The sequence below is a fragment of the Jaculus jaculus genome, chromosome 9 (genome assembly GCF_020740685.1).
Source record: "Jaculus jaculus isolate mJacJac1 chromosome 9, mJacJac1.mat.Y.cur, whole genome shotgun sequence".
In the NCBI taxonomy this organism is placed as follows: domain Eukaryota; kingdom Metazoa; phylum Chordata; class Mammalia; order Rodentia; family Dipodidae; genus Jaculus; species Jaculus jaculus.
Window position 1 is genome coordinate 27,114,746 of NC_059110.1, and position 22,547 is coordinate 27,137,292.

General features: G+C 41.9%; 1 protein-coding gene and 1 non-coding gene across 2 annotated transcripts; both read right to left on the minus strand.

Annotated features, from left to right (window-relative positions):
* Positions 1-1,574: 1,574 nt before the first annotated feature.
* On the minus strand, positions 1,575-6,657 carry Smim28 (small integral membrane protein 28). The gene is made up of 2 exons (XM_045159491.1): positions 6,541-6,657; positions 1,575-1,919 (listed from the first exon to the last, which is right to left on the minus strand). Exons 1-2 carry the CDS (start codon positions 6,649-6,651, stop codon positions 1,575-1,577), a joined length of 456 nt encoding a protein of 151 aa, XP_045015426.1. The 5' UTR covers positions 6,652-6,657.
* A 674-nt stretch (positions 6,658-7,331) lies between these two features.
* LOC123463783 lies at positions 7,332-7,435 on the minus strand. Its single transcript, XR_006639167.1, has one exon. It is a non-coding gene; the product is annotated as a U6 spliceosomal RNA (small nuclear RNA).
* Positions 7,436-22,547: the final 15,112 nt, after the last annotated feature.

Consider the following 22,547-nt stretch of genomic DNA (forward strand, 5'->3'; position numbering starts at 1 on the left):
ATCAGATTACATTTTAAAAGAAATGCATCCTATTTCTGCTTACTTTGTTGTTTTCCTAAAACAGCATTGCAAATCTAACATTAAAATGTCGAAATCTAAAAGCCACTGTTTTTTGATAATTTAGAGTCATCAAATTTAGTTTACAGTATTATTTTATTTTAAATTTACTTTATTATTTGTCTTTGAGACAGGGTCTAGCTTATACTGCAAAAACGAGTTTGTTTTTTTTTTAAATAAAAATTAGCATGAAGATGATAATTACATGTTCACCCCAATTACTAACTCCCCTCCTTGTTACCTCCATGGTTATTTTGTGTAGCTCCCACATGGCAATATTCACCTCTACTTCCCAAGCTGAAAAACCATGGAGGGAGAGTTCTATTATTTCCAACTCAGCCACGCTCTCTGAGAGCCAGCCCCCATCAGGTGCGTGGGCTGAAATCCGACCTGTGAGATAGTCTTTGGAAAACATCTCCGGCAATGCAAGGGGCTCCCACTCAGGCCAGAGGTCAGGCTTCTAACACTAGCTCTGCCTCCTAGAGGCCAACACTGTGCACGTGATGACTTCTCTGCACTCTATGGAATTATGTGGTTTATTATTAGAGTTGTTCTATTCGTTTTCACATTCCACTGGCGAAGTCGACAGACTCAGTACAGTGTCTTAGTGCCATACTGCGATGACATATGCTCATAGGAAATAAGACCATGTGATATAGCAATCATTGTCTCTTCTGCCACAGCATGTTAATCACCCATAATGTTCTACTGGGAGGCTTTCCCATATCACTAAGGCAGATCCCACTCCCATTCTGGAGAGTAAATCAAATAAAGACCATAAAGGAAGTAACTGTGGAGGGTTTTATTTTTTACACTAAGATATTTATAAATGTCCGTCCTTTCACTGTTCATAGTCGAACACATTCCTTGGCTATTTACAACACGGTTTGCCACTGTCGCTCTAGAGATGTCCTTTACTCCTTCTGGAACTTGCTGTGAGACCCACCTGAAACACTGAAGCAGGAAGAAGACAGTTTTATTTGGGGACAAAGCAGTAAACCTTTGACGGATCCAGCATTTTGCTTTTCCCTTGTCATTCAGAGATGGTTCCTGGATGCTCGCTAGTAATTTTATTTTTCTCGACACACTTTGCTCACAGGTCCTAGAGATTTTAGGAGAGTCCAGTCGTCTTCAAAACAATTTGGGGAACCACTTGGGGAACTTTTCCCTTAAGGAAATGGAACATGGGGTTAACCAGGTTGACCCCACCCAGCTAAGGAATGGCAGCTTTTTATTTATTTGTTTGAGAGAAGAGAGAGAAAATGGGTGCCCCAGGACCTCTAGCCACTGCAGACAAACTCCAGATACACGTGCCACCTTGTGCATCTGGCTTATGTGGGTACTGGAGAATTGAACCCTGGTCCTTTGGCTTCCCAGGCAAGTGCCTTAACCGTTAAGGCATCTCTCTAGCCCTAGGCATGACACCTTGTAGGGTCTAGAAGACCTTCTCCATCTTTCCATGGGGCCTCTGTGGGGTGGGGACATGTATGCAGAGCGGCTTGCTCAGGCCCAGGGGGTCAGGGGGCCTTGTCCAGGGCGTCCTCCCCAGCAGGGTTCCCCATGGCTTCTTCATAGGAGGGCGGCAGGCCCGGGTGTCGCAGGGCCCTGGAGGCGGGCAGCGGGGCGTAGGGGAAGCTCTGCTCGGCCCAGGGCAGGCCGGGCAGGACGTCGGTCACCTCGGAGGCCGGCGCGGGGGGCTCCGGGAGGTCGATGCTGAACACCTGACCCTGGGCGCTGGGGCGCTGGCAGCGGCGGTACAGGAAGAGCAGCAGGAAGGCGGCGAAGAGCAGCGCGGTGGCGGGAAGCAGGATGCACAGGAAGGGCTCCACGTCCGCCTGGGCCGAGCTCACCTGCTGGGTGTCCTGCGTGCATGCAAGCGGCACGAGTTAGGAGAAGGAGGCCCGGGGTCGATTTTCTTCACCCCAAATCCTTCTGACCATTAACTGTCCCTCTCAAGATGAAGTATGCATTCGGAATGTCAAAGAAAGCCTGGGGCTGTTGCTCGGTGGGTAAGGGTTCGTCCTTAGCTCACTATAAACTGCAGGAGGTGGTGCACGCCAGCAATCCCAGTATTAGGGGGAGGGGGATCAGAAGTTCAGGGTCATCCTCAACTACATAGGAAGTTCTAGGCCAGCCTGGGATACATGAGCGCCCGAGACTTTGTCTCAAAAATTATATATTAAAAAGTAGGGCTGGAGAGATGGCTTAGCGGTTAAGCGCTTGCCTATGAAGCCTATGGACCCCGGTTCGAGGCTCGGTTCCCCAGGTCCCACGTTAGCCAGATGCACAAGGGGGCGCACGCGTCTGGAGTTCGTTTGCAGAGGCTGGAAGCCCTGGCGCGCCCATTCTCTCTCTCTCCCTCTATCTGTGTCTGTCGCTCTCAAATAAATAAATAAAAAATTAAAAAAATATATTTAAAAAGTAAAAAAAAAGCCGGGCGTGGTGGTGCACGCCTTTAATCCCAGCACTTGGGAGGCAGAGGTAGGAGGATCGCTGTGAGTTCGAGGCCACCCTGAGACTCCATAGTGAATTCCAGGTCAGCCTGGGCTAGAGTGAGACCCTACCTCGAAAAACCAAAACAAACAAACAAACAAACAAACAAACAAAAAAGTAAAAAAAGAAGAGTCAACGGACACATTGCTAATAGTTTATGGTATTTTCCCCGAAATACAACTAATAAAATAGTAAAGTTTAGTTGGTAAGTCTACAACTCATTCTTTCTCTGGAACCTCTTATCATTTAACTAATTACTTCATTTAGAATTAGACAAATAATGCTCTATTGCCACAAAAGGGTCATAGAAAACTTAAATTTTTTTAATCCTGGAACAAAGTCTCACATGGTTAAAGTGTCCGCACGGCATGAATATAATTTTTAAGTTCCAATTTGATAGCTACCACTCATGAGATTTATAATTGCTGAAATCTGCTTTTGAAACATTTGTAGAATAAACATAGAAAATATATTGTTTAATTTAAATTTTATTTATTTTTTTGAGATAGGGTCTTGCTTGCTATGGAGCTCTGGCTGGCCCCCAACTTGTGGTCCTTCTGCTTCTGCTTCTTGAGTTCTGTTTCAGGTGTGTTCCGCCATAAAAAAATTTCAAAATCTTAAGAAACAAGAATTAAATATATATTCCTAGGCAACCTAAAAGGCATTGACTTTATAGTATTAGCTCACAGAAATAAAGATGCTTCCTAGGGGAGTATGTAATATCATAAGCATCAATTGGTGACTCAACAACAGGTATGAAAAGCAACATGAAAACAACAGCAAAAAATACTGCCCTAGGGCTGGAGAGATGGCTTAGAGGTTGAGTGCTTGCCTACGAAGCCTAAGAACCCCCGTTCGAGGCTCGATTCCCCAGGACCCACATTAGCCAGATGCACAAGGGGACGCACGCGTCTGGAGTTCATTTGCAGCAGCTGGAGGCCCTGGTGCGCCCATTCTCTCGCCCATTCTCTCTCTCTCTGCCTCTTTCTCTCTGACTGTCACTCTCAAATAAATAAATGAAAATAAAACAAAAAAATAAAAAAAAAATATACTGCCCTAGGGCTGGTGAGATGGCCCAGTAGTTAAGGCATTTGCTTGCAAAGCCTAATGACTGGGGTTCGATTCCCCAGTACCCAAGTAAAGCCAGATGCACAAAGTGGCACATGCATCTGGAGTTCATTTGCAATGGCTGGAGGTGCTGGCATCCCCATTATCTCTCTCTCCTTGCAAATAAATAAAAATATTTTTAAAGATGCTGTTCTAATTGCATGCCCTCAATTTAATATTTTATTTCTAGTAAATTTAACCATTTCAGTCTCTGAAGGATGAATATATAAATAAAAGCACAACACATATAAATTGGGTACATTGTTTTAAATACAGGTACTAAATGAAGCATTTAAAAATCTCTCTATTCTATAAAGTATATAATAAATATGGAAATGTTCATATCTGCTACTATGGAAAAATACCTTAAAGGCAAATAAACAAAACATCAAACTCTTTATTGTCTCATTTGAAATGAGTGTTGACATTTCTTGTTTTTGATTTTTAAAGTTGTCTCTCATTTAAGTGGAAAAGACACATGATTTTGGTGGTCATCTCCTTAAGGAAATGCCTCATCTTCCGTTGTTTAAATAATCTCTTTAATTTCCTAGAGACTTCACAATAATGTATGTTTTTTTCTGACTCAAAATTAGGTGGTTTGGGGCTGGAGAGATGGCTTAGCGGTTAAGCGCTTGCCTGTGAAGCCTATGGATCCCGGTTCGAGGCTCGGTTCCCCAGGTCCCACGTTAGCCAGATGCACAAGGGGGCGCACGCGTCTGGAGTTCGTTTGCAGAGGCTGGAAGCCCTGGCGCGCCCATTCTCTCTCTCTCCCTCTATCTGTCTTTCTCTCTGTGTCTGTCACTCTCAAATAAATAAATAAATAATTTTAAAAATAAAAAAAAATAAAAATAAATAAAAAATTAGGTGGTTTGTTTATAGTTGCACTGCCAGATATTTTGTTCTTGGTAAGATATAAACTGAGATGGTTTAGCTTCAGCAACATAGAAACCAAAAGCCTTGTTGGAAAGCAGGCATCTGTGATTGCTCCCTTTGAATTCTTTCTGTCACCTCTGTGCCCATGGAGGGTGCTTGCCCTTTCTGGACGTGGGTTTTATCCTGTATGAAATGGAAATAGTTATATCTGCCTTGGAGGGCTAGCAAGAGAATTAACCAAATTAATGTATATTAAAAAATGTGGATAGTGAGTATATGTTCATGTTTCAGGAACTCCAAAAGTCAGATTTACTAAAAATAACATACTGAAGACATCCAGGAGAAATGTGGAAATTTATTGATAAGGCTAGAAATTTGAGCATGAAACTTGGCACTAGAAAATCTATATTTTAATAAGTATCAAAAAATAGTAACATATTTGATCTGTATCGCACTTTTAAACTAGAGGCTTCTGTTTTCTCCCATAATCAGGTTTAATATTAGAGTAATTTACTTAAAATATCTTGTGATGGAAAGGACTTTGATTATAAAAGAATAAGTCTACATACATAATGAATACATATTGTAAATGAACTTATTATAAATAATCAAGTTGGAGTAAAAAGAAATTTAATTATAATTTGCTTTCTCTTTCTAGTTGACTCATTAAATATGCTAAAACTACCATTTCTTTTAAAACAGTAAGTAATGCTCCACCCAGTAACATCCCTTAATTCTCTTCTATATCAACAATACAGGAGATAATGGCGTTAGGTCAATTGTGCTCATCGAACTTTGATTTCTCTATTATGCCTGATAAGTTCAATATGCACTCAATATAAAGAAACTTAATCTTTTATTTAAAAGATTTTATGTAATAGGCTATTATTTATAAGGATGCCACTTATTAGTTGCAAAAATTTGGGAACGAAACAATACAGCCTTAGCTGAAATTGGGATTTTCATTGAGTTAAATTTGTTCAGATCCTAAGTAACATTAGAAATATTTTATCTGGTACAGGAGGCTAGGACAATGTCTTCAAGCAAAAAAAAAAAAAAAAAGTTTTTTCTAGTTAAGAAATTTTCAATGCTGTAGGAAAGTTAGTATTAAAGTGTTGAGTGTTTGTAAAGGTTTTTGTTCCCTTTTGAATGTTTGAGTTCGTTCCCTCAATGCAAAGTGGTTTTATGACTTTTAATAATTTTCCGATGCTTGAATTTACTCAGGGGGTATTTTAAAGAAATAAACAGTGAACGGTGTGACTGATTTCTGAAGGATCTGCCTATTTATATTTTTCTATAAAAGCTAATGTGGGGGATTGAAACATCAATATCACCAGTTGATATTTTTTTAGAAAGTGAGAAAATAAGTTTGTTTCCCTCTTTCTGGATGCTTAGCATTGTCATTCTTTGCTTTGAGATTTCTACAGGTATTTTCCTTTAATGCTGCTCAGCTAGGCGCTCATTGGGTGATTGCCTGACAAGGAAAGTGTGCTGTATTTCTTATGGAGAGAGAAAACCTCCTTAACCCTCTGCTCTCTCTCCTGAAGGTGCCCGGTTTCTGCTAACTCTTAGAAATAGTTCCCTCTCATACACACACACACACACACACACAGTCAAGAACCAAAGGGAGTCTCTTATTATTATTTTTTTTACAAGTCATATAGACAGACATTTCTTAATGATCAGAGAACCAAGTTATAACACCAAGGAATAAAAACCTGTTGGTTCCTAGCCTCAGACATTCTTTGACATCATTGGTGTATCAGGTATTCCTAGCATATATTTGCTCCAGGTTTGGCTGGAATGTACCATAATTAACCCCCGCTCCAACTTTCATGGTATTTCCTATAGACTATGCCAATCAATAACTCATACATATAACCACATCCACAATGCAAAATGTGGCCACCAAGTTTTAAGAACTGAACAAATACAGATATTATTGGCTTAAAAAGAAAATCTAAGTAAGTTCCTTTGGGGGATGAAAAAACTGAAGCTACAGTGACCCACCTGCAGCTGAGTCTCCAGAAGAGGCAGGCTTGGCTCGCTGGTTAGCCACTCGTACGTCCCCCTGCCTGCGTGTCCAAATTTCCTCCAGCTGCTGCCCAGGAGTCCCGGCATGTTGGCATCCGCTGATGCCCTGGCCACCCTTGCACCCCACTGCTGCCAGGATTTCCACAGTGCTGCCGGGTCTTGGCCTGGATCCAGAGGAGATGTGTTGGTAAACACGTGTTCTGATAAGTGGCAACCGGGAAAAGAGACCAACAGAAGGACCTCTCTGGACCCAGTGCATTGAAATGCAGTGCCTCTGAATTTGCGTTTGTGGTCTCTGTCCCCGCAGAGGTTGGCATCATGCATCAGGGATGGAGTGGATTTCAGGTGGGGGAGTTTCCAGCATCGCACAGTGACAGTGCAAAGCGTGGTATTAGAGAAGACAGAACCATTCCTGTTTACATTTCTAACTCACCCCCCATCCCCCCCACACTTTCCCTTACCCTAGCCTTCCCCACAGACCTGTCTGGTCAAGAAAAAACTATTCAGGCAGAATCCTCTTTAATCATTTCCAGAGTCCGTGGGACAGGGAAAAGCCGTATTTGGTAGAGAAGTAGAGACCCATTAATAATAGGTTCCTGAATTATTTAGCTGAAGGATGCCTAATGATAAAGTTGCATTGAAGCCAGATAGACAGTAGCTTAGATGCTTTGCTGATTTCCTTTTGCTTTTTAGAAATCAAATGATCTGCGTCTAAGTAGTCCCTTCTGATAATCTTATGAACTTTATATAGTTCCTTCATTTTTCTTTTTAATATGGAACGCTTCATGAATTTGTGTGTCCTCCTTGCACAAGGGCCATGCTAATCTCTGTATCGCTCCAATTTTCGTATATGTGCTGCCAAAGGGAGCACTGTATAATTCTTCACATCGACCTTAAGCTGAGAAGCTTTCAGTTTGATTATTCACTAGGCTATCTGGGATATTTATTTTTATTTATTTATTATTAGTATTTTTGATTTTTCATGGTAGAGTTTCACTCTAGCCCAGGCTGACCTGGAATTCACTATGGAGTCTCAGGGTGGCCTCAAACTCCTGGTGATCCTCCTACCCCTGCCTCCCAAGTGCTGGGATTATTTATGTATTTTTAAGGAGAGAGAGAGAGAAGAGAGACAGAGAGAATGGGCATGCCAGGGCCTCAGGTGCTGTAAACAAACTCCAGATGTATGAGCCTGTTTGTGCATCTGGCTTTACATGGGTCCTGGGGAATTGAACTTGGGTTGTTAGGCTTTATAGGCAAGCGCCTTAACAGCTAGGCCATCTCTCCAGCCCTGGGATATTTGATTCTACGTATGTGCTATTTGACATTTAAGATCTTGTCTTAAGGTTCTAGGGAGTTAGCTTTGTGGATAAAGCTCTTGCTGTGCAGAATCTCAGTATCTGAGTTTGGAGCACCAGACTCCGTATAAACTTCAGAAACAGTGGGAGGCGCCTGTAAACAGCAAACCTACAGCAAGAAGGAAGGCAGAGACAGAATGATTTCCTGGAAGTTGTGAACGCAGTGGAAAACAATGAGAAATCCTACAGAAAAGACGGGAGGTGGGGACCAACCTGACAGTTGCCCTGTGACCTCCCACGTGTGCCATGGCACACACGTGCCTACCCCCTCCCCCACACCAAGTAAATATAAATACTAAAGATACTGCCTTAGCTTGTTTGGGTTGCTTTATTAGAATACTTGACAGTAAGTAACTTATGAAACAGAGAAATTTATTTCCCACAGTTCTAGAGGCTGGGGAGTCCAAGGTCGATGTGTTAGTTGATCTGTGGTAAGGAGCTTCTTGCGAAATCCTCACCTGTCAGAAAACATAAGGAAAGGCTAGCCAAAAGCTGAATGAAGTTTTTTTTTTTTTTTTTTTTTCCAGGTAGGGTCTCACTCTAGCCCAGGCTGACCTGGAATTCACTATGGAGTCTCAGGGCGGCCTCGAACTCATGGTGATCCTCCTACCTCTGCCTCCCAAGTGCTGGGACTAAAGGCATGTGCCACCATGCCCGGCTTTGAAGTTATTATTATTTTTTTTTTTTGAAAAAGAGCTTTTTTTTTAAATGAACTAATTAATGTCCTAAATTCCCACATGTCAATTCCGTCACATTGACAATACTTAAATTTGGAAGAGGATACACTGAACCCCTAGCATAGTGGTTGAATTCAATATATTGTCATATATTGGGCTATTTTTCCCCCCTTCTGGTTTTTCAGGGTAGGGTCTCGCTCTACCCCAGGCTGACCTGGAACTCACTATGTAGTCTCAGGGTGGCCTCAACCTCACCGTGTTCCTCTTACCTCTGCCTGCAGAGTGCTGGGATTAAAAGTGTGCACCACCCCGCCTAGCCTGGGCTATTTCTTTACTGGGATTTTTTTTTCTCTCCTTAACTATGATCCTCACCTATCGGCTCACAGCGGCCTATGGATAGGTTTCAGGGAGGGATAGGCACTAAACTAAAATTTTGCAGGAGGTCCCACACTTTTCATTACCTTCTTAAAGACAGCCGTCCTCCCTGGTAGAAGTTGGTTCTTATCAAACTTCCTCGTGGTGTCTGTCCTCACTGCATCTCCTGGTGTCTTCATCAGCATTCTCAGGTGGAGCCCTTTGGCACCTCATCTTCTTATTTCTTACTTTGGAGTAAGTTTGCTTTGTGGTTTCCATTAAAACTCAGCCCTGTTCACTGATGTGTTCTATCTTAAATAAATCCTGGGTCCCCGTCCCCCAGGAGATCACAACACCTGGCGATTATAGTGCATGGTTTTGCTTTCTTCCATGTCAGTGGCTTTTCCAGTCCTGTGGCCTCCACGTGAACCTCTTTGCTTCACTTTGTTTACCTTCATCTACATGCCTCCATCTCTTAAGAAACAAATAGGCAGCCTGGATTAAAAGTATTAAGTATGCGTCTGTAATATTGACTCTTCTACAGAGAACAAATCAGATAAACATCTTGTTTATATGGGTACTAAGGGACCAAAAGAAACAAAACACTGTACAGGTCATACACACACACACACACACACACACACACACACACACACACATAGCAATAAATTCAAAAGAGAAAAAGGATAGAAGGGGCCAAGAAAACACTTAATGGAAAGTTATTTTTTAAAAAAATTATTTGTTTATTTGCAGAGAGAAATAGAGAGACTGGGCATACCAAGGCCTCCAGCCACTGCAAAGGAACTCCAGATGCATATGCCACTTTGTGCATTTGGCTTTACACGGGTATTGGCAAATCAAACCTGGTGGTGTGGCATTGCAGGCAAGCGTCTTAACCACTGAACCATCTCTCCAGCCCAAGGAGGATCATTTTTGTTTTGTTTTGTTTTGGTTTTTTGGAGGTAGCGTCTCACTCTAGCTCAGGCTGACCTGGAATTCACTATGTAGTTTCAAGGTGGCCTCAAACTCACTGCGATCCTCCTACCTCTGCCTCCTGAGTGCTGGGATTAAAGGTGTGCGCCACAACGCCCGGCTAGGAGGGTCATTTTTAAAGTGATAAGTTTTATTTGAGCAAGGACCTGAAAAAGCAGTCACTCTTGGGCATGTGATGTTGGAGGGGAAAATACTGCATACCAAGGTAACAGGCAGATCAAAGGCCTGAGGCAGGCATATGTCTGAGAACTTCATTCAAGGGCCAGCGGGTCTAGCGGGCAGAGCAATAAGCCAGGAGAAAGGTAGCAGCTGAGGTCAGGGAGGCTGATGGGGGAGGGGTGGCGGGCAGCAAAGAGTTCAGAGTTTACAGAAAACTAAGAACTTTGACTTTTACTCTAAATGCAATGAAGGAACCATAGCAACTGGTTTTTTAAAATTATTTTTAAAAATTTATTTGTAAGCAGAGAGATGGGGGGGAGAGAGAGAGAGAGAGAGAGAGAAAGGGAATGAATGGGAGTGCCAGTGACACCAGTTACTACAAATGAACTCCAGGTGCATGTGGCTTACATGTGTAGTGGGGAATCAAACCCAGCTTGTTAAGCTTTGCAGGAAAAGGCCTTAACCACGGAGCCGTGTCCCCAGCCCCCCGTGCTAACTTCTGAGCAAAGGAATGACAGGATCACTTTGGCCTCTGTGTGACAAGATCAGGGAAAAGGCACCAACCACTGGAAGGACTTGCTTTTTGTTTTTTCGAGCCCAGGCTGACCTGGGATTCACTATGTGGTCTCAGAGTGGCCTTGAACTCATGGCGATCCTCCTACCTCTGTTCCCAAGTGCTGGGATTAAAGGCGTGCGCCACCATGCTCAGCTTGCTTGCTTTTGTTTTTTTTTCAGTGAAGCAATGAGTTTATTGGGGTTGCTTACAGAGCATAGAGAAGGGTTATTTACAGGAATGTGGGGCTTCCTGTGTCAACATTACTCCTTGGACACTCCTCCCTCAGCTGCAGAGTAAGGGCTTACTTACCGAGCAGGGGGACCCCACAGCGGCTGCACCACCAAGATGTTTCATCCCACCCTGAGTGAGGACTGTTCGGTGGCCACTTCCAGAAGCTCCTTGTCCCTGTCCAGGAGTGTGAGACCCAAAGCAGCACTTCAGTGGGGCGTATTTATATTGAGATTACACCTGCGGATGCTCCTCCCTCAGCTTCAATTGGGGGCTTACTTACACAGCAGGAGGCTTCAAAGAAACTGCTTAGATGGGGCTGGAGAGATGGCTTAGCAGTTAGGGCATTTGCCTGCAAAGCCAAAGAACCCAGGTTTAACTCCCCAGGACCCACATAAGCCAGATGCACAAGGGGACACATGCATCTGGAGTTCATTTGCAGTGGCTGGAGACCCTGGCCTGCCCACATTCTTTTGCTCTGCTTCTCTGTATTACTCTGCTTGCAAATAAATAAATAAAATAAAATTAAGTTAAATTAAAATAGGCTGGAGAGATGATCAGTGGTTAAAGGCACTTGCTTGCAAAGCCTGCCAGCCCACATTCAATTCCCTAGTACTCATGTAAAGCCAGATGCACAAAGTGGCACATGCATCTGGAATTCATTTTGCATTTTGTTTTTTAATAGTGTGGAAGAAATAATGGAGCAGAAGAACAGCAGGAATGGTAGAGATAGATTTTGGGGAATAGCTCTTGGGGATTGAGATACCGAGTTTTCTTGAAAAGCTGAAGTTGATCTAGAGGGTTCTAGGCATAAGCAAATATGATGATTCTAGTCATCTGCAGAAAGAATAAAGATCAGTGGGCTGGAGAGATGGCTTAGCAGTTAAGCGCTTGCCTGTGAAGCCTAAGGACCCCGGTTCGAGGCTCGGTTCCCCAGGTCCCATGTTAGCCAGATGCACAAGGGGGTGCATGTCTCTGGAGTTCGTTTGCAGAGGCTGGCAGCCCTGGCGCGCCCATTCTCTCTCTCTCCCTCTATCTGCCTTTCTTTCTGTGTCTGTTGCTCTCAAATAAATAAATAAATAAATAAATTAATTAATTAAAAAAAAAAGATCAGTGATAGCTCACAGGGCCTACCACATACAAGACCCTGCCTTCAACCTCTGGCACTGCAGAAAGGAGAGAGAGGGAGAGAAGAGAAGAGAGGAGAGGAGAGGAGAGGAGAGGAGAGGAGAGGAGAGGAGAGGAGAGGAGAGGCGAGAAGAGAAGAGAAGAGAAGAGAAGAGAAGAGAAGAGAAGAGAAGAGAATAAGGAGAGAAGAAGAGGCAGAGACAAGAGAAGAAAGGAGAAGAGGCAAAGAAAAGAAGAGAGAAAAAGGTTACGGTTAAGGTAGGGTTTTGTTTTAAAAGCAAAAAAAAAAAAAAAGGTGAAATCAAAAGTTAACCTCTGGATGGGGTAAGTTTCCAATATATTTGAGTTTGAGGAAAAACACTAGACTAGAGAGAGTAGTTGGAACTCATGGGCAAGGAGGAGGTGTGTGAGGCTAAGGGACTTAATGGGATGGTCGAGAGAATTAGTGTCAATAGCATAGGAGCCAGAGCAAATGAGCAGAGACATAGAAAGGAAACTAAGAGTGTGTGGTGTTCTGGAGCCAAGTGAAGCTTCCAGAATGAGGGGATGATCCAAAGCAGCCATGGCACAAGAGTACCTACGTCAAAGGGGCCCGAGAGATCGAGCCATGGTTACGGGCGCTTGCTTGCAAAGCCTACCTGCCTGGGTTTGATTCCCTACTGTTGGGTTAAGACAGGTTCCCAGAAATGGAGTCACCAAGGACAACAGGAGGGTGACAGAAACATAAGGAAGTGGGTCATCCACATTCCACAGGGAACCACCCAGCCATTATCCCTTCCTTGCCTAACAATGCCCCAGGTCTAGGTTTCCTGGCCCCTTATCTCCCAGGTCCCCTGGTCACTTGTGGTCTCACACCCTAGCTATGTGAAATGGTTCTTTTCCCTCTATAAAGCCCACTATCTGGAATCTCAGGTTGGCTGTGCTCAGCTCTTGAGAGTCAGTCCTGGCAGCTCATGTTTTTCCTGAATATAAGTTTTCAACTTTGCCTCAGAGTGGTCTGCGTGGTCTTGGTCACTCCTGAACCTTACACCTAGCACCCATGCAAAAGCTAGATGCAAAATGACAAATTTGTCTCTGAACTCAACATGCCTGACAATCTGAGATACTTTAATCCCAGCACTTGGGAGGGCAAAGGATTGCTGTGAGTTTGAGGGCAGCCTGAGACTACGTAGTAAATTCCAGGTCAGCCTGAGCTACAGCGAGACTCTACCTGGAAAACACAAAAGAAACAAAACCAAAAAAAAAAAAAGAAGGTGGGAGAAGAGAAATACCCTGAGGTTGTCCTCTGAACATGTGGGCCATGGTGCATATGCCCATACGTACATATGATACACATATAACACACACATGCAAAGAAATGATAAAATAGAAAAAAAATAGCAGTTAGTTGACAAGATATAGACATATACCTTACCTGAAAGCAAATACCAGAAAGATGTAATATATGTAAATTCATGGGAAACTTTCAGAAGCCTGCATAGTTCTTATAAATGCTCATGTGTCTGCATACTAAAAAAAAGTTTTTATTGGATGAGAATGGATCTCAGTGAGAGAGGGTGTGTCTAGCATTCACAAGGCTCTCAGTTCAATTCCCAGCACCAAAAAAGAAAGAAGTCATTGCTAACAGTTGTATATTTTACTAACTGACAGACTTAGAGTTTTTATTTTTATTTGATGAGACTATACTTTTTATTTTTGGTGTTCTACAGTTTATAATATTCTATGAACATACAAAATATAAATAAGATAGAATAATTCCAAGACTTGCCCATCTTTGAAAGCCCACATCAAAACCACTTTGAGGTAATATTGTATAATTTCCTGCGTTCTACCAAATAATAATGAGTTATCATTTCCCATGAATTTCCATAGCATGCTTGTTAATCTAATATTTGAAACAGCTTCATGTTATTTCAAAGATAAATTATGGGCTTATTAGTTGACTTATGGAAGGACTCACTGAGGAAGTGTCCACAACACTGACCTCTACTGTGACTTATAGCTTAGTCTACAGAGATCGACCTCTTAAAGAAGCTGGACATGGTGGCACACACCTTTAATGCCAGCACTCAGGAGGCAGAGGTAGGATGATCACTGTGAGTTCGAGGCCACCCTGTGACTACATAGTGAATTCCAGGTCAGCCTGGGCTAGAGCGAAATCCTACCTCAAAAAAACCAACAAACAAACACAAAAAAAGAAATACTATTGGATTTTGACTATAAAATCTGTGTGAATTTTAACAATCCAAGGGTTTCTTTTTTGTTTTTACCCTTTATGGCATTTGCTAAATGTTTTATTATTTTTATACCATGACATAGAACATTTCCTTGTATTTCCACGGACCTTTTAACTATCTCATATACTCCTGGTCAGAACTTCTTATGTAAGTGTTAGAGAGTGAACCAATAATCCATACTGTATCATACTAGGCAAGTATTTTACCACTGTAGCCCCAGCCCTGTTTTTTTGTAGCTTTATGTCATTATAAAACCTAAGTATGATTCATCATCAAAATCATATTAGTTCCCACTCAAACATTCCTAGCTGTTTCCAAAAACAAGAATAGAATATTCTATTTTCTATTGACTTGTCATTTCTGTTTTGAAATTGGTTGAGGTCTTCATCTACTTTTATTCTGTTTTAGCTTGATTATTTTTTCTTTAATTTCTTTGAACTAAACCTAGTTGATTGATTTGCTATTATAGTTTGAAAAACTTGCTGGGCGTGGTGGCGCACGCCTTTAATCTCAGCCCTCGGGAGGCAGAGGTCAGGGGATTGCATGAATTTGAGGCCATTCTGAGACTACATAGTGAATTCCAGGTCAGCCTGAGCTACAGTGAGATTCTACCTCAAAAATAAATAAATACTTTCAGGGTTTTCTGGTTTTGCTGGTTGTGGACCAGCGGGACATAGGGAGTTTACTTGCTATATTACTTACCTTATATTCTGGGCTAGCAAAGACGAAGCTTCTATATATAGAGGAGATTCAAATAAGCCACAGATGATTGTAAAATGTTAATCTTTCCCCCCATGTTTGGTTTCGAAACTAGTGAATACATTTGAGTGTTGGTACACTGGACAGTACACTATCACAGGATGCTATTATAAGAATTAAATAAGCTTATATTTGATTAGGGTGAAAGAAAAACTAATCAGCAGGCTTCAGGCAACACTGTGACAGATTACCCTGCCTGAATCAGACTTTCAGGGGACCCAGGAGGTCACCCAGAGGTCACAGATCTCTATTCCTGTTGAAGGTTGGCCCTGATGCTCTGAATTGAAAGAGACAGACTAAGTCTCCTGACAGTATGGACTAAAAAAGGACTATGCCCTACAGTGACTTAAAAAATTATATATATATTTATTTATTAGAGAGAGAGAGAGAGAGAGAAAGAGGCAGATAGAAAGACAGAGAGAATGGGCATGCCAGGGCCTCCAGCCACTGCAAATGAACTCCAGATGCACATGCCCCCTTGTGCATCTGGCTTATGTGGAAATCGAACTGGGGTCCTTAGGCTTTGCAGGCAAATACCTTAACTGCTAAGCCATTTCCTCAGCCCTCTTAAGTCAATCTTAAAAACCCAAATAAGTGACAATAATTTTTAAAAAAATCTCCTAATATGAGTTTACTTTGGAATACCATGAAAACTTGTGGGACTGGAGACTTGAGTAAAAAAATCAAAAATCATCTGCAGGAATAATCAACATATAATACAAGCCACTTCCATTACTGGGCAACAAAATTAACAGGTCAAAGAAACATCATAATCTCAAGGAAACTGCAGCATCATTCACAATAGCCAAAATAATGGAGTCAATCTATATATCCATCAAGGGATTACTGGATGAAGAAAATGCAAATATATACATACATACATACACACACACACACATATATATATACATACATACATAATAGTTCATCTTATAAAGAGGGAAGTGTGTCATTAGCAGTAACACATGTGAAGGACATATATGTTATATACACCAGGCACAGCATGACAAAGATCACATGATCTAACCTATATGTGGCATCTCAAAATCTTGAACTTGTATCAGAATAGAATGGATATTACTGGGTGCTAGGAAGCAAGGGAGGAGGTGTTGGTCAAAGGGTATAAAATTTCAGCTAGGAGAAATAAGCTTAAAAGCTGTACCGTTCAGCACCATGACCATTGTCAATAGTGACGTACTTGAAAATTGCTAAGAGAGTAGATTCCAAATGTTCTGGGGACAAATGTGTGGAAACGAACAGAAGGCAAAGGTCTTATGTGTTCAGTTCAATCAATTTCGACAGTTTTATTCACTTACTGCTACAATCACCACCGCAAACAAGATAGAAAACGTTTTCATCACTCCAGAAAATTCCCTTCTGCGTTTTTCTGGTCTTTCACCTACTTCCACAACCAATTATTCTTTGATTTGGTTATACAATGGAGAAATAATTTTTTAAGATCTCAACTCAATTTTTAGAAGAATCAAGAAATAATATCCAAAATATTTAAGTGTTCCCATTTTCCCCTCAAACATTTGACCTTTATATTTTAATATTTGGAACCAATGAAAATCTAATCATAGTAAAATACAGTAACAATTACAAATGTTTGCATTTTTGTTTTTAAAAAAGATGTACACAATATTTGTACCTATCTATAAGGCATAATAAAATGTTTTGATTCATGTGTACATTGACCAGTGATCAACCCAGGGTACTTAGGATATCCATCACCTTAAATTTTATCATTTTTTTTCTTGGTGTGTACACTGAAATTGCTCTTTAATTATTTAGACATATCTAATGTACAATTGCTAAGTATTATATTCACAGGACCCCAGAGCTTACTCCTTGTACTGAAGGTTGTGTCTATTGGCAGATTGCCTGCCCCAGTAAATGCGTGTATGTAACATGGAGGTCTTTGGAGCTGTCCAGGAATTTGGTCTTGCCCATTTCAAAAGCAATGTCCAAGACAGCAAAGGGCTTTGAATACATCTTAGCTAAGGTGCAGGGCTAGACCCCTTCCAAAACACGTGTTGAGATAGTCAAACAGACCCAAAAGAAAGTGATGGAATCAGCACATGTAGCTAAGGCAAAGGCCAAAGACCCCACCAACAAGACCACCACCGAGGGGCAGCGGTAGCAGCAGTTTTTGTAATGCGCCAGCCAGGGCCACCCTGCCCTTGCTCCCTCTCCCCAGGGTACTTCCTTGCCCTCTCTGTTGTCTGACATGCATGAAGCCTTGGGTTCCGCCCCTAATAGCTAAAAGAAACAAAAAGTTTGGTAAAATTCAATAGTGAAGTCATCAAGTCTTGGTTTTTATTGAAGGATGTTTTATTATTGACTCGGTATTATTTGTTATTGGTCTGTTCAGGTTTTTTTGTTTGTAATGTTTTTCATGGTTTAGGTAGGGTTTCATAGTAGGGACATATGTGTCCAAAAATTTATCCAATTCTTCTATGTTTTTGTTAGTATATGACAGTTCATAACAATTTCTTTTTAAAAAATTATTTAATTATTTATTATTTGAGAGAGAAAGAGCGCACTAGGAACTCCAGCCACTACAAATGAACTCCAGATACACGTACCTCCTTGTGCTTCTCGCTTATGTAGGTCCTGAGGAATCAAACTGGGGTCCTTTGGCTTTGCAGGCAAGCACCTTAACCGCTAAGCCATCTCTCCAGCCCAATTTATAACAAGTTCTGATGATCCTTTGTATTTCTGTGGTGTTAGTTATAATGTATTGCTTTCATGAGGTTTTATTTGGTGGTTCTCTCTGTTTTTCTTTGCTAGTCTAGTTAAAGGGTTTTTATCTTTTTGAAAAAGCGAGTAAGTTTTATTGATCTTTTGCACTCATTATGTCTTTACTCTTTAGCTCATTTAATTACTTTCTACTACTAATTTTCAGCTTAATTTATTCTTGCTTTCCTCAGTCCTTGAGAGGCATTTTTTGGTTGTTTGAAATCTTAGACTTGACCAGGAGAGCAATGGTAGTGAGATTGATGTTAATTAAAAATAAAAGGTTGGGGCTGGGGAGATGGCTCAGTGAATAAAAGCTTGTCATGAAAGCAGGAAGAGCAGAATTCAGATTCCCAGCAGCTAGGCAGAAGCTGGGGGATAAAGCACCTGCCTGCGACTTCAGCAGAGGCTGAGACAAGAGGAGGCCTAGCTAGTTTAGTCAAAATGGTATGGGCAGAGTGAGAGACATTGTTTCAGAAACTAAGGTGCATAGTGACTGACCAAGACCTCTGCTGTCAGCCTCTGGCTTTCACAGTCACCTGTGCAACACAGATGTATGAACATGCATACATGTGCCACACACATACACATGCAAAAGTTAAAAATGAAAGGTGTAGGCATTTTTCTTGGTGATGGCTATATCTTGGGTATCTTCCCAACCCTTGGACAGGTGGTTCAGAAATATACTTGCATACCTTAGGGTATTACTATTGTAATATACGAGGGGCATGGCACTAATAATAAGTTCATGGCCCAATTTACCCAGGAGGGAGCCTTTGAATTGAAATGTGCATTATTTAATAGTACTGTTTTATGACATGCAATTGTGCGGCTGGTGATTTAATTTAAGAACATCAGATTTAAAATAAATATCAACTTTAATCAGTGCTCCTATTGTAAGCCACATTCATTTTCTTTTTTTAAGTAGCATTTATCTTTTAACATTTTTTATACTTTTTTTATTGACAACTTCCATAAATATGCCATGATCATAATCCCAAATCCCACTCATACCATTCTCCCTTTTCTTCCTCCTAAATTCCTTCTCTATTAAATCCCTTCTTCTTTCCAACTAGTCTCTCTTCAATATTTTTTTAATTTTGATGTCATCATGTTTAAAAGGCAGTATTAGGGCTGGAGAGATGGCTTAGCGGTTAAGTGCTTGCCTGTGAAGCCTAAGGACCCCGGTTCGAGGCTCGGTTCCCCAGGTCCCACGTTAGCCAGATGCACAAGGGGGCGCACGCGTCTGGAGTTCGTGTGCAGAGGCTGGAAGCCCTGGCGTGCCCATTCTCTCTCTCTCTCCCTCTATCTGTCCTTCTCTCTGTGTCTGTCGCTCTCAAATAAATAAATAAATAATTTAAAAAAAATAAATAAAAGGCAGTATTAAAAATGGAAATGTTTTGCTGAATTTTTTATTTTAGTTTCTTGCTTTTATATCATTCAGTTATGCTCAAATAATTTAAGGTTCTTTCTATAAAAATATGTTTGTTACCATTTTAATGTTAGTGTTAAATTGAAATGTGGAGATGCATTATCTCTCACTCACTGGATTATAGAATATTGGATTTTCAGGGTTCTTATATTGTGGAGTTCAAGCTCAAGGTCTCAAATTCTCAATCAACCACCAAGAAAATAGTGTAGAGCTTTTATTACTTGATAATATTACTATCTCATTTATTGAGTAACCAGTGGAGGTGGGTATCTAGTCCATCATGGTGGGGAAGGCATTATGTATTTTCATATACACATATAAAACAGCTCCTGACCAAAGAAGCTTGTAATCATGTGGGGCACAGATAAGAAATTCAACAGAAACTAACATGAAATATCTCTATTCTTCATAAGACTTGGGTCACACATGTGTATCCACCCCAGCTTTTCTTTTCTTTCTTTTTATTTTATTTAATTTATTAGTTTTCTTTTCAGCAAATACAAGTAGTTTGGTACCATTGTTTAGGCTCATCTGTGATCTATCCCTTCCCATTGGACTCTCCTTGTTGATGTAAATGGGTCGTGCATTGTGGAGTTAGCCCACAGTTATTGGTACGATAAATGTCTCTGCATATCATGACCCAACATGTGACTCTGACATTCTTTCCGCCCCCTCTTCCGCAAGATTTCCCTGAGCCATGTTGGGTTCATTTTTGGTCTGCTTCAGTGCTGAGGTGTTGGGGGCCTCTGAGGCTCTGGCTCTCTGATTTGGTAGGAGTTGATTTTTCTCTGCGTTGATCTCCTTCCCCTTTGTGCTGGTATCTGGTTCATCAGGAAAACATCACCCTTGCTTGTTTCGCCAATTGTCCTTAGTTTCAGTCGGGCCCCTTTTGAGGTATGTTGGGGCAGCTCTCTCCTTAGGATCTGCATCTATCTGAAAAAGAGAAGCAGATTCTCCAGTGGAGAGTAAGTTAGCACCCGGAAAATTGAGATAACACTTACTTTTTTGATAGAAAGTTTGATAGGTGTAGGCCCTCTTGTACCCCATGATTGATGGTAGCTTGATGTTGTAGAGTGGGCTTGTGTTTGCACCCCCAGCTTTTGTATATAGGTGCTGGCGCATCAGCTTGTACGGGCTCAGGCCCTCGTGCTGGTGTGGCGAGCATCCTCACTCGCTGAATCACTTCCCCAGCTTCCAAATTCTCATGTTTTGAAGGGCTCACCAACTTGACTTTGGTAGCATCTGAGTCTTCTCCAATCTCACTGGAAGTTCTTTCCCAATTTCCTCAGAGAGTAATCCTTATACTAATTCTGTCTTTGCCCAGTTTGTTAGATCCAATAGAAAACTCTCTCCATGAAGCCAACTTTAAATATAAAAATCCAAGTAGGTTAAATGGAAAGGAATGGCAAAAAGATACCATGTAATCATTAATGAGGTGATTAATATCAAGTATATATGAGTGTACAAAATATTAAGAGACTAAAAGTTTTATAATAAGAGGTTCCTTTGGCAAGATGAAATAAGAATCCTTATCATGAACATACATAATAACAGAGCTTCAATATAGTCAACATAAACAGAAGAAACTAAAAGAAGGAATCAACTCATCTACATTTATAGCTGGAGATGGTAACATCCTCTTTCAGTATAACTATGATAGTTAATATTGATTGATACCTTGACAGGATCTAGAATCACCTAAGATAAACCTCTAGGCACGTCTGTGAAGGCGTTTCTAGAGTGAGTTAATTGAGGTGGTCACACCCACCCTAAATGCTGGTGGCACCGTTCCATGGGCTTGGATTCCAGACTGAATGAGAAGGAGAAGGCCAGGTGAGCACCCTCCTCCATCTCTCTCTGCTTCCTGACTGGGGACGCGGCCTGACCAGCCGCTGCATGCTCCCACTCCCCTGCCTTCCCCTCCATGGTGGACTGATGTGGCCTCTCAAAGGCCACTGGAGACCCCATGGAGGGGTGCCCATTAGCCAAAATCAGCCCTTCCTTAAGTGGCTGTTGGGCATTTTATCATAGCAATGAGCAGAGTGCAAGTTGTTTTCCAGTTAGTTTGTTCTAATAGGTTTAAGGGATGGGACTATGAGCTGGTGGTCAAAGGTACCAGGCTTCTGCCATTTAAGCCTGAGTGGCTTTGGGTGAGTTCAGGTAATTTCCTTAAATAGGAGAGGCTTCCTCCTGTCAAAGAGGAATAGCACCCATGTCAGGACTGTTCTGAGGACGGTGTGAAACAGTCCATGCAAAGTGCTTTGTGCTCACCGTTAGGCACTGTGCAGATTCCCTTAAAGGGGAATTGTGCACTGAATAGGAATTTAACTGAGCACTCTTGGTTCACAATTTTTTTTTTTCTTGATGTTAGACTAAACTCTTCTGACAAAAATATTGTCCAAAGAGACTGGAAACCCCATAGCCCTTTGTTCTCCTGAAGGCTACAGTGGATCCCATATGGATGTGAGGGCCTCCTGCTTCAGAAGTCTCTCCACCGAACCGTGTCCAGCTATTTACTATGAGCCTGAAAGGAGGGTCTTTCCTGGGACCCATATTGTATTTACAGCGTCTCTAAGTGTATATGCTACGTGTATCCAGGGTCAGCCGGGTCACATGTTGCTTGAGGGACTCTTTCAATCACATATGATCTATACATTAACTAAAAAATGATCCACGTTTGTTCATAAAATAAAAGTGGTACAAAACCAATGATATGGGGAATGGGAACTTGTCGGATATTGGCAGGGCCCTGGGTTAAAGCAAACCTAAGCTGTCTGACAAGGGCCCAGGCTAGGGAGAGGCCGCAGCAGCCTGAGCCACCACTGGTCATATCGTGGGGACCAGACCAGCAAGAGAGCTCCTCCCCCCATTCTCAGTGGTTGCAGTGAGCCAGGATCCTCCCCCCATTCATGGGGGGTGCAGTGAGCCTGGGCCCCTGGACAAAATCTCAGACCCGAGATGAGCAGGAAGTCAGACCACTCCTTCTCTCAGCATGGGATACCAGGACATTCAGATAAGACTTAGGCTTTGCCCATAACCCTGTGGCCTTTGGCCAGTTGCCTAGGAAATTCTGTATATGGTATCAGTCAGCACCTTTGCAAAGCCCATCCCCTTGTACCCTATGTCTTCCCTTTGCCTTTGCCCACATGCTGGAATTAATGTCCCCACATGCTAATTAGGCACCAGCAAGCAATCTTGTGCATCCAATCCCCTTAGGACCCTCTTCCCACCCTCAACTGCTTATAAACCCATTTCTCTGACAATAAACTGAGAGCTGTTCACCGACACTGTCTCCCTGGAGTGATTCTTTCTGTAGTCACGCGGGCACAACCTTGGTCTCCACGGTTGCCTGGGACGCCTTCAGGA

Coding starts and splice junctions, on each gene's coding strand:
- Smim28 (XM_045159491.1), bottom strand. CDS start 6,651: ATGCCGGGACTCCTGGGCAGCAGCTGGAGGAAATTTGGACACGCAGGC. Junction 1,920..6,540: donor TTCTGGAGACTCAGCTGCAG/GTGGGTCACTGT, acceptor GCATGCACGCAG/GACACCCAGCAGGTGAGCTC.